An 11,004-nucleotide genomic window follows, 5' to 3' on the forward strand; every position below is an offset into this window, starting at 1 on the left:
GGACTATTTGACCTCTGACCCTCGCTGTGAGATAGAGAAGCAGTGACATTTTGAGCCGAGGCACCGCAGCAGTTGCTTTCTGTGTACAACAGATTCGAGTGTCATAACTATTTTGCTTTTAATTTTTTAAACCTGGAGTTTAAACTAATATTATTATTATTATTATTATTATTATTAGTAGTAGTAGTAGTAGTAGTAGTAGTAGTAGTATTATATAATAATAATAAAAATTATTATTATTATTACAATTTTATTTGGTTTAAAAGTAATGTGTACTGAATAAAATATTTCAATTCACTGTAGTTGGAAATGTCTTCATATAATTTTTTTCATAACGTTGTTTCACTACTGAGATGGTTTTCAGATTTTGCATCGTGCTTGTAAGGATTCTGATCGTTCTTCTATAAGGGCGTTAGTGAGATCAGACACCGATGTAAGCATGAGGAGGTCTGAGGTTCATTCGGTGTTTCAGTTCATCCCAGAAGTGTTCAGTGGGGTCAGGGCTTTTTTGCAGGAGTTCTTCTACTTCACCCTTATCCACACCATGTCTTCATGGATCTTGCTTTGTGCACTGGATCAACGTCATGCTGGAACAGGTTTGTGAAGAGAAATTGTAAGGCTAGAGTATACAAAGGTATTCTAGACAATTGTGTGCTTTCAGCTGGGGTCCATATACTTATAATATAATATAGTGTACTTTATGTTTAATGTATCAATGTATATATAACACACAATGTACATATATATAACACATGCTGTAACACACATGCTGGACGGTAGAAATAATTTAAGGACAGCGCGCGCTGCTAGATTGGTCGCTTGAGCGCTCGCGCAATGAGACGTCAAAACGGGACGAGTTGCTGTTTCTCTCTTTCTTAATCTCTCTCTCTCTCTCTGTCTCTCTCACACACACACACACACACACACACACACTTTAGTTTAGTGCTGAGAGAGAGAGAGAGAGAGAGAGAGAGAGACTGTTCCATACACCGTGCGCACACACACGAAGCGCCACGCGGGTGTCTCGGACAGCGAACTCGCCTACGTTGCTCGTACTTTTTTCCTCTTTCCTCCCCAATGAAGCGTGATGTTATGCTGTTAAAGTCTTCTACCTGACAACATTGGCTCGTTTTTTTCCGCCATGAGCTGCTTGGATGTCATGTACCAAGTGTACGCGCCGCCTCAGCCTTACTTCACCCCAACTTACAACCCGTACCACCATCATCATCATCCTCATCCTCACCACCAGGTAAGTTTCACTCCCACTATTACACTGCTACACTATTAGACTGAACATCCAGGAAACTTTGCTGTAGGGTTGTGCACGAGCTCTCCGTGGAGTTTGCGCGTAAATGCGGTAGACGGAAAAGGATCAAAAATACTAACTTAGTAAATAATGTCAATGTTTTAATAAACAAAACAACATTGTACTGTGCAGATTACAAAAAAATATGTGTGTGTGTGTGTGTGTGCGTGTGTGTGTAATTGTGCAATCTAAACCAAATTAAATTGAACTTTGTGTCGCATTCGAATATTAACAAATGTATTAAAAATAATATATATATATATATATATATATATATATATATATATATATATATATATATATATATATATTCATTTAATCTACAATTTTTTACTAGGTTTTAAAAGAGAATTCTATTGTACTTTTGGTATTTAATCTTCTAACATGAACCATTTGACACATAATTTGTGTGTGTGTGTGTGTGTGTGTGTGTGTGTGTGTGTGTGCGTGCGTGTGTGTGTGTTGCTGGTTTAGGTATAAATACAATGTAATAGAAAAGATTTACCTGTGTGGTACATGAAGCTGTGTTTAAAGTGTTTGCACTTTCCTAAAAGCTCTCACAGCAAACACACACATGCACATGCGTGTTTCAACACAGGGCTGGTGTTCATATTTGAAATAGTGTGAAACGTGTCAGATTTCACAGAGCTCACGCAACACACATGTAGCTCAGTGCGGGGCTTTTTGTTTTGGACATGAAACAAACTACATGGAGAAATCTGTATCTGGATTCTTTTGTTTTTCATTTTAATTCTGTAATTTGTAGATTGTTAGAATGGTTTTAAAGTTTTTGGTTTTAATGTACATGATATACACTGAAAGGTAAAGGGTTAAAAAAATAAAACTTGAATGCTCATATTCAGATAATAGTAAAGGAAAAACAACAACAATAATAATAATAATAATAATAGTAATAATAGTTAAATTTGTGTTGTTCCAGAAATTGGCTTTCTATTCCAAAATGCAAGAAGAGGCTGTAAGCGGAGGGAACTCATTCTCCACTCATCCCGCAGCCACTATAAAAGAGGAGGATTGTGCGCCGGAGAAGGAGCAGCCACCTGAAGCCGAGTACATAAGCTCACGATGTGTCCTCTTCACCTACTTCCAGGGAGACATCAGCTCGGTGGTGGACGAACACTTTAGCCGTGCACTGAGCCAAACCAGCAGCTTCGGTCCCGCTTCAGCCAGCGGCAACAAAACGGCACGAGGAGCCTGGAAAGGTGCATCATGATGTTCATGATCATGTAGTGAAATAACTCAGGCATGTTCTCTTCATATGTGAAACCCAACACAATAATAGCTCTAATGCTTGGATGCTTAGATGATCCTAATTATTTTACAGTAGTTTAAAATAAATAGAAAAAGACTTTATCTGGAGTGTGACTTTAATTAAGGAAGGCAAAATAATAGGGTTTTTTTTTTGAAAAACAAAAGAAACACTCTCTTAGTGCTTTCCATTTTTTTGAGAAGAATTTGTATTAAACTTATCTGCACATCATCATCATCATCATCATCATCATCATCATTTTCAGTTTGTCTTACTTAGAATTCATAATTATATTCATAAAGGTCTCACGTTAAAGTTTAAAAAATACATATTTATATGAACACATTCCGCTTCACTTCCTCCAGAAGGATCATTCCCAATGAGCCAGCGCAGTTTCCCTCAGTCCTTCTGGAACAGCGCTTATCAGCCATCAGTCACAGCGTCTTTAAGCAGTGCTCTGAGTGCGTCCCACACTGACCTGCCCTTCCCTGCTGACCCATACTCCAGCGCCTCGTTACACAGCCACCTCCACCAGGCGACGCCGGAATCCTGGCACCCGACACACCACCACCACCATCATCATCCTTACCCTCTCGGAGGCTCCATCAGCGCTCAGAGCTCAGCTTATCCTCGACCTTCGGTACACGATGTGTACGGGACGCATTTCGACCCACGGTACAGCTCTCTCCTAGTGCCCTCAGTGCGACCACACAGACTCCCTCCGGCCACCGTGCCCACTCCCGGACCCTCACCTTGTGACATCAGCAAGAGCGATCCAACCAGCTCGGCATGGACCGGAGCTTTCACCGGGACGGGATCTGAAATGGGACAAAGCCTCAGCCTGAATGTGGATGCAGGTAAGAAACAATGATTTAAAAAAAAAATTTTTTAATTATTCTCATATTTGATGTTCTTGAATCTCAACAAAACCGTTTTGAAATTATTTTCAAAATTGGGTGAAATGTTTTTTGAAGATTTCTCTAAAATTTCTTAAACAAACAGGAAAACTGTAAAATTCATAGAACATTTGTCAAATATTTGACATTGTGATATAGATATAGTATCAAGAACTCATATAAATATAAGCAGAAGCCTTAAATCACACACTGTCCTGTTTTGTCAACATTTTTTAACCTAATCTCCATCAGTTACTTTGGTGAAAAAGAATTTCACCTAAAGTATTTTTTCAAAAGGGGTTAAAACATCAGTGAAAAGTTCTCTATAAAAGAATTGCGTGTATAATTTCGTGCTCGTTTGTTGAGGTTTTTTGAGCTTTGAGCTATTATGCCATACTGTATAATGTACATGAGTAATGACTAATTCACTAATACGAACTTAAACGTGTTGTTCATTTTTTTGTTAACCTAAAAAAAAAACTAAACCATGAAAGTGAGGGATTTTTTTTTTTTTTATGTTGAACTTAATATAGCTGTACTAACAATAAGGAATGTAGGTAGAATTCACCTTTTATAGTATATTATAATATATTTATAATGTATATTTCACCTGCTGACTACGGTGATTAAGTAATATTTAAAGGATTTGCATGTGTTGTATGGATTTACTGTACAACACATACCTGAAGAATTAAAATAAATTCAATTCAATTTCTTTACGTCTATAATACATGTTTAAAAAATAATAAAAAAGCTTTATGGAAATCTGGTTTTGTCTTTTTTCCTCACAGATGTTGAATTATGTTTTTATGTTCTAGTCAAGGTTGTGCTATTTGGCTTCTTCTGAAAAAAAAAAGTCTGCTTAAAATGTTTAGCTTTTTTATTCTTTACACCTTTATTTTCACACTTTTTGCTTCAGGGCTTGTTTGCTTCCCTCTTCCTTTTTCCTTTTCTTACCCTCCTTTTTTCCCCTCTTGTCTTACTTTTTCTCTCAGGTCTGCAAAACCAGGATAAAAGCAAGGACTTGTATTGGTTTTAATGGCCTGCCTGCCAACCTTCCTGCCCTACTTCCTGCCTCCCTGCCTGTTCCAGCCTCGGCTGATCTCTGTCTTTCTGTGCCTTTTGCTTAGGCCACAACAGGCTTGTCTTTTTTTTCTTCCCTGTAACAGATTGTGATCTCACTTGCAGCTCGGCGTTACACGCTCTGCAGTGGGGGCATCCTGAGCTGAAATCACACCACGGTGGATAAACCTAAAAGCTCTGCCGGTTTTCTTCCAGAGCGGAGAAAGAGAGAGAAAGACGGAGAGTGGAAGAAAGAGATGAAACTCGGCTTTCCAGAAATACATGCCGGTGGTGTGACCGGCAGCTGTTCTCTGTACAGCAGACACACGTCCAAGAGAAATAAAAAAAAGCAGAACAAGCACTTCGTTCAGGGATGCGTGAGAACCGAAACTTCAGAAGTGATCACAACGTCCTTCACAACAGGGACCAAGGCCAGTGTCAAACACAGGACAGGGTCTTATTGCAATTTTTATTTATTTTTCTTTTTTTTAGAAACAAGAGACTCAGGCGAGAGAGCAGCATTCCCTGTCGTATATTTTACAGAAGAGACTGGAGGCTATTTGAAGCCACTTGACTCTATCTATATTGCTCTCGACAGCTGTCATCGACAACTGGCTTGGAGCTCTGCGGACACACACAATCACAGCGTCGCTCTGCACCGCGTAACGGCCCGGGATTTTTTTTTTTTAAATAAAAGGAGCATTTTGTTGAACACACTCGCGTGGAAACAAGTTGTTTGTGAGTTACAGATAAACAAAGGGGAAGAGTGAACACATGAGAAAGTTCCAGCAGATGGACAGGCACAGACACACACACATATACACAGAATTTCAATGTTTCTGTATATACTCCATGTGTCTGAACGTGAAGTCGGCTCATTGTTCTGAACACACTGCCAAAAACCTGCTGTTCGGTTTTCAGTCATCACTGGCACACGAGCTACGTTTATACACAGCCCAAGAAACAAATTTACATCCATCACATCATCTAGATTTTCATATTCAACACGGCCTCGAAGAACGCTGTTTTGTTCTGCTGTGTAATTATAGAATATAATATACAATATATAAAATATATAATATACTTAAATAATACTTGATTTGTATTGAATAATAATGATTTGTGCTCTTTTAAAATATTATAAGATTAGATCAAAGTCTGAGAAGACGTTTAAATAGGGTTCAGCAGTCTGAAATAGGGTTAAAAAAATCTGAGTAAACTTTTTAAAAGGGTCCTAAATTCTGATAAAATATTAAAAATAGGTTTAAAATCAGAGAACACTTTTAAAAAGAATCTTAAATTCTGATAAAATATTAAGAATAGATTTAAAATCAGAGAACACTATTATAAAGAGCCTTAAATTCTAATAAAATTTTACAAATAGGTTTACAAGAATGAGTCCACTTTTTAAAAGGTTCTGAAATTCTGATGAAATATTAAAATAGGTTCAAAATCAGAGAACATGTTTCATTTTAAAGGAAATTTTTTGTTGAGAATTTTGCTAATATTATTATGAAAAAATGACAGTGATGCATTTGTTATTGACGTAAAAGTGTGTTTAGGTGTGTACTAACTTGTGGCTCAAATGTGCTGTAAAAACTAAAATATTATATCTTTAGATAAAAGTTGAAAAGTCTGAGGACGTTATAAATCTGGAAATTTCTTGAGAATTTTGAAAATTCTTATACAAAGAAAAGTTGTGTTTGATATCTTAAATCGTGATTTGTTTCAAGGTTTTTATTTCCATAAAATTTGATTTAGATCAAGATTTGCATCAGATTTCATACAGACTCTGGTCTGCTGTAAACATTTTGATTTGTTTCAGTTTGGCTTTTTTGTTTTAAATATTTTAGCATTAAATGAAAGTTTAAAAATCCTACATTATCTAGGATTTTTTTTCATTTAAACTTTTTACATTTTTTGGAGAACATTTGAGAATCTTTTACACAAAGAAAGGACGTGTTTGATATCTTCTATATCAGATCACTTCCATAGGGCACTATTTTCATGATCGTTTCTCCTGGAGTGAATATGACACCTTCAGAAGACACTTGTTCAGCATTGGCTTTCATACAAACTGTAGAATGTTTAGAGCATTTTTTTCAAATACTATGAAATTCTGCCGTTCATGTAAATATTTCTAAAAGTCTTCGCTACAGTCTTCCCTGATCGAGCTAAGATCATTTCTAATCAAAAAATATTGTTAGAAATCAGAAACGAGTTCATTGTTTTGTGTTTTGAGATAAAGAAAAAGCAACAATTTTGGCAACAAATCAATCAGAGCAAATAAAATTGTTTATTTAATTTTTAAAATTAATTCCTCTAAACTGAATTGAGTTCAATAAACTATTTATTTGTATATATGGTTTTGAGTACAAGCCAATTTCAGAAAAATCACAGTGTTTTAATAAGTAAATTATAAACTAATTGGTGTCAATACTAACAAAATTTCTATTCGTTATGTTTAAAAATCGTTCAACTCTTAAACATATTGACTTATTCATCTTTAAAGCATGTTATTCAAAAACTTACTAGAGACACTAGTGTGTGTAAAGTTACTGTAGTGAGTGATGTACATGTGGACAAGTTTGTATATCAAAAATTAGTTATATATAAGAATATATATTTTTTGTTATATATATATATATATATATATATATATATATATATATATATATATATATATATATATATATATATGAATATATATAACAAAAAACTAAATCTACAGAGAGGTGTGTGTAATTCATATAACAAAGCAAAGATAATGCCAAACTGGCTTTCATACCTGAAATTTTAAAGTTTTAAATTAACTTTTCATTAAAATTTATTTAGATGCTGGAAATTTTTCTTTCGCCCTCATATGGTCTGGATGACGTTAGAGAACATGTTCTTATGTTTTCAAGACTTTCTCAAGAAACTTTCAACAGATTTCTGCTCAATTTAGATTAAATACAATAAACAAACAAACAAACAAACAAACAAATAAATAAATAAACAAAGAGGTGTCTGAGAGCCTCTGTGTGTAACCGCAGCCCAGTGTGACCAGTATGACGATTCCCGATGGTGTATTTGAACATATTTATTAATATATTGTAAATATATATTGTTTTTCCTTGTTGAGGAGACTTCTGTGTTTATCTGATTTATATCTACTATCTGTCTTCATGCTAAAAGAGTGGAACTGTGTCATAGACGCAGATCATCTTTCAGTAGAAAAAATGAATTTATTAAATAACAAACCAGAAGTGCATGTCACTGCTGTAAAACATGCCCAAAGTATTTCTTATTTCTTAATTCTTAATTCCAGAAACGTTGTACAAATCCAATGGAGAGGAGAATTAACCTGTTTAATATTTCTACATTTTTTTTTTTTTTTTGGACAAGGATTATTTTTTTATGAACTCTACATGGGCATTTGCAGGAGGCAGCCTTTAAGATCTGATGAGAACTTTTATAGAAGAAAGATTCCTTTGACATTAGGAAACTTCTCAACCTTTTCATCGTGACCTTCCCTGTGTATGTTACCAGTGTACATAAGGCTCTACATGGAGGGTCTGCTGTATTAATAAAGTGACTCCAGTGTTAAGAAAACACGTTACGCCTCGACTAAATCATGACCGGTTTATTATCACGCTCTATACCCCTAATTCCGTGCTGTGTGAAGTCAAAGATTTCAAAATGATTCCTGTTTTATTATTGTGTAATAACCGTATAATATATACATGATTTGGGGACATGAAAAGGAAAAATAAGATAAAAAAAAACCTGATGAACCTGTGATGAGGTAGGATTGTGTAGGTTTAAATATCAATAAAAGTAATAAAAAATAAATTCACAGGAATTTCCAGAATTTAGAAAAAACATCATTATATAACAGCTACTTAAAAAATATTGACATAATAATAATAATAATAATAATAATAATAATAATAATAATAATAATAATAATAATAAATATTATTATTATTATTGTTATTATTATTATTATTATTAGAAAGAAAATAATAGAAATAAAGAATTCTAATATATTTTGACCAATATAATAATAATAATAATAATAATAATAATAATAATAATAATAATAATAATAAATATTATTATTATTATTATATTGTTCAAAATATATTAGAATTCTTTCTTTCTTTCTCTTTAATCTGTATGCGTGTGCGTGTGTGTGTTTATATGTAGCTGTATCAGTTTGTGTGTATGTGTGTGTTTGTGGGGTGTGTGTATGTGTGAGTAAGTGAGTGTGCGTGTGTGTGTGAGTGAATGCGTGTGTGTGTGTGTGTGTGTGTGTGTGTGTGTGTGTGTTTGTGTGTGATTGAATGTGTGTGTATGTGTGTGTGAGTGTGTGCTTGTGTGATTGAATGTGTGTGTATGTGTGTGTGAGTGTGTGCTTGTGTGAGTGAATGTGTGTGTATGTGTGTGTGAGTGTGTGCTTGTGTGAGTGAATGTGTGTGTGTGTGTGAGTGAGTGAGTGTGTGTGCGTGTGTGTGTGTGAGTGTGTGTTTATATATATATATATATATATATATATATATATATATATATATATATATATATATATATATATATATATATCGTCGCTGTTGGGCGGAATCCTCGTATCTCCAAAACTGTTATTTTTCAGGAAATTAAAAAAACGCCGTACCTTATCTGCAGTGCACAGGGTTTAGTCCGCGTTGCAGTGGACTGCCTTGCGCTAAATTCCTGTCCTCAGAAGAGCACCAGAACTAACGGGGGTCAAGATTTTTTTTTCTTTGAGCCCAGTGTTTTGAAGACATTTACCTCAGAAGACGTGTTGATTCGTTGCGACTCTTATTAAGGAGAAATATGCCGTGAATCTCTCCCGCGGAGTGAGGAAGAGGTGGACAGTTGAAGTGTCCAATGGAGTTATGAGATTTGCGCTCAAGCTATTTTCAAGACTTTAGATTGGTTAATAACTTGTAAAAATAACAGACCCACATGGGGACTGACCAATAGCATCGATATGTGAAAAAATATGAAATTGACCAAATTTGGACATACGAGGTTTCCGCCCGACAGCGACGATATGTTGGTTTTAATCTGTAACCTGACTAGTGATTGTAGTTTACATATAGATTTGTTTGTTTTTTTTGATCAACAGAATGTTAATATTTTCCTTCAGGTCTTTCGAACCTTTGTGATTTGTTTAAATACTCAAAAAATACTTGTGGTAAAAACCCACAATATTTGTGTATATAATAGTTTATTTTGCAGTCTGTCAAAACACACAATCTATTTTCAGTCCTCATGCACATAAAAAGCACCACTTAGGTAATATATGAGCCTTAAAGCCTCACAAACACACACACACACACACACACACACACACACACACACACACAGAGCTATTCATTCTCCTATATAAAAGGAGATTAAAAGAGAGCTGTCCACCTTCTTCCTCATGGCAGAGAGAAGCAGTTTATCCTTTAGAGTTTTAGTTTTTCATTTTTTATTTAGTTTTATTAATGGTGCTTGCAAAGCAACATTATTACTATTGTGCCGGACAAAACTTCGGCGTAACTTGTCCCGCAGCTTTTGTCCTAGACCCATGAATGGTAGAGTGAGAGAGGGAAATGGGGGAGAGTGGGAGAGAGAGAGAGAGAGAGAGAGAGAGAGAGAGAGAGAGAGAGAGAGAGAGAGAGCTTGCTTCAAGGGCCAAGAACAAGGGCCAAGACTCAGGATTAAATATTGTGATTTTCCTTGAATATGGCATCTGATATAAAGACAGAATGAACATACATCTCTCTCTCTCTCTCTCTCTCTCTCTCTCTCTCTCTCTCTCTCTCTCTCTCTCTCTCTCCACATCTTTCTTCACCTTCTCTATCTGTCATCTCTATCCGTCATCTCTTTCTGTCATCTCTTTCTGTACATCTTTCTCAAGATCACTTTCTCTATGTGTTTTGTTTGATCTTTCTCTTTATACCATTCTCTCCATCATTTCTTTCTTTCTTTCTTTCTTTCTTTCTTTCTTTCTTTCTCTCTTTCTTTCTTTTTTCTTTCTATTCGTCACATACACAATCATAATCATTACAACATGTAGTGAAATGCTTTTTTCTTTTTTTTTATATGAAAGTGGAATGTTATACTGTCTCTCTCCTGTCAATCGCAGCGTCACTAGGCAACGAACATTTGGTAGCTTTTCCTTTCAGTGCGTTACTCTGCTTCATATGTGTAGAAGGAAATTTCATATGATTGTGAAGAAGGTAATAAATCAGTATAATTTTTACAATATTGTTTTTTAGATATTTTTAGATATCGGCTGTCAGCACAACTACGTCTTTGAAGCTCCACATACCACCAACACGTTCATACGGTGCACATCATGTCGAAATGATCGTATTTACGAGTTGAATTCCGAGTGAGAATCTCTGGATTTTGTTTGAAATCGGAGTTTCTTAGCATCAGTAAGAAAACATGATGGACTTAATGGATACAGAGGCTTT

At 35.1% G+C, this 11,004-nt stretch overlaps 1 protein-coding gene across 1 annotated transcript; it reads left to right on the top strand.

Annotated features, from left to right (window-relative positions):
* Positions 1–1,004: 1,004 nt before the first annotated feature.
* Positions 1,005–5,247, top strand: vgll2a (vestigial-like family member 2a). Its single transcript, XM_060864960.1, has 4 exons — positions 1,005–1,249; positions 2,247–2,526; positions 2,939–3,430; positions 4,465–5,247. The coding sequence occupies exons 1-4, from the start codon at positions 1,142–1,144 to the stop codon at positions 4,506–4,508; spliced, it is 924 nt and encodes a 307-aa protein (XP_060720943.1). The 5' UTR covers positions 1,005–1,141; the 3' UTR covers positions 4,509–5,247.
* The last annotated feature ends 5,757 nt before the right edge of the window (positions 5,248–11,004 follow it).

This window comes from Tachysurus vachellii, chromosome 3 (genome assembly GCF_030014155.1).
Source record: "Tachysurus vachellii isolate PV-2020 chromosome 3, HZAU_Pvac_v1, whole genome shotgun sequence".
NCBI lineage: Eukaryota > Metazoa > Chordata > Actinopteri > Siluriformes > Bagridae > Tachysurus > Tachysurus vachellii.

What these genes read in the sequence shown, in the direction of transcription:
- vgll2a (XM_060864960.1), top strand. Translation starts at nt 1,142, where the DNA reads ATGAGCTGCTTGGATGTCATGTACCAAGTGTACGCGCCGCCTCAGCCT. An exon ending in ATCCTCATCCTCACCACCAG is followed by an intron (nt 1,250 to 2,246) that starts GTAAGTTTCACT and finishes GTGTTGTTCCAG; the next exon opens with AAATTGGCTTTCTATTCCAA. An exon ending in CAGCCTGAATGTGGATGCAG is followed by an intron (nt 3,431 to 4,464) that starts GTAAGAAACAAT and finishes TTTTTCTCTCAG; the next exon opens with GTCTGCAAAACCAGGATAAA.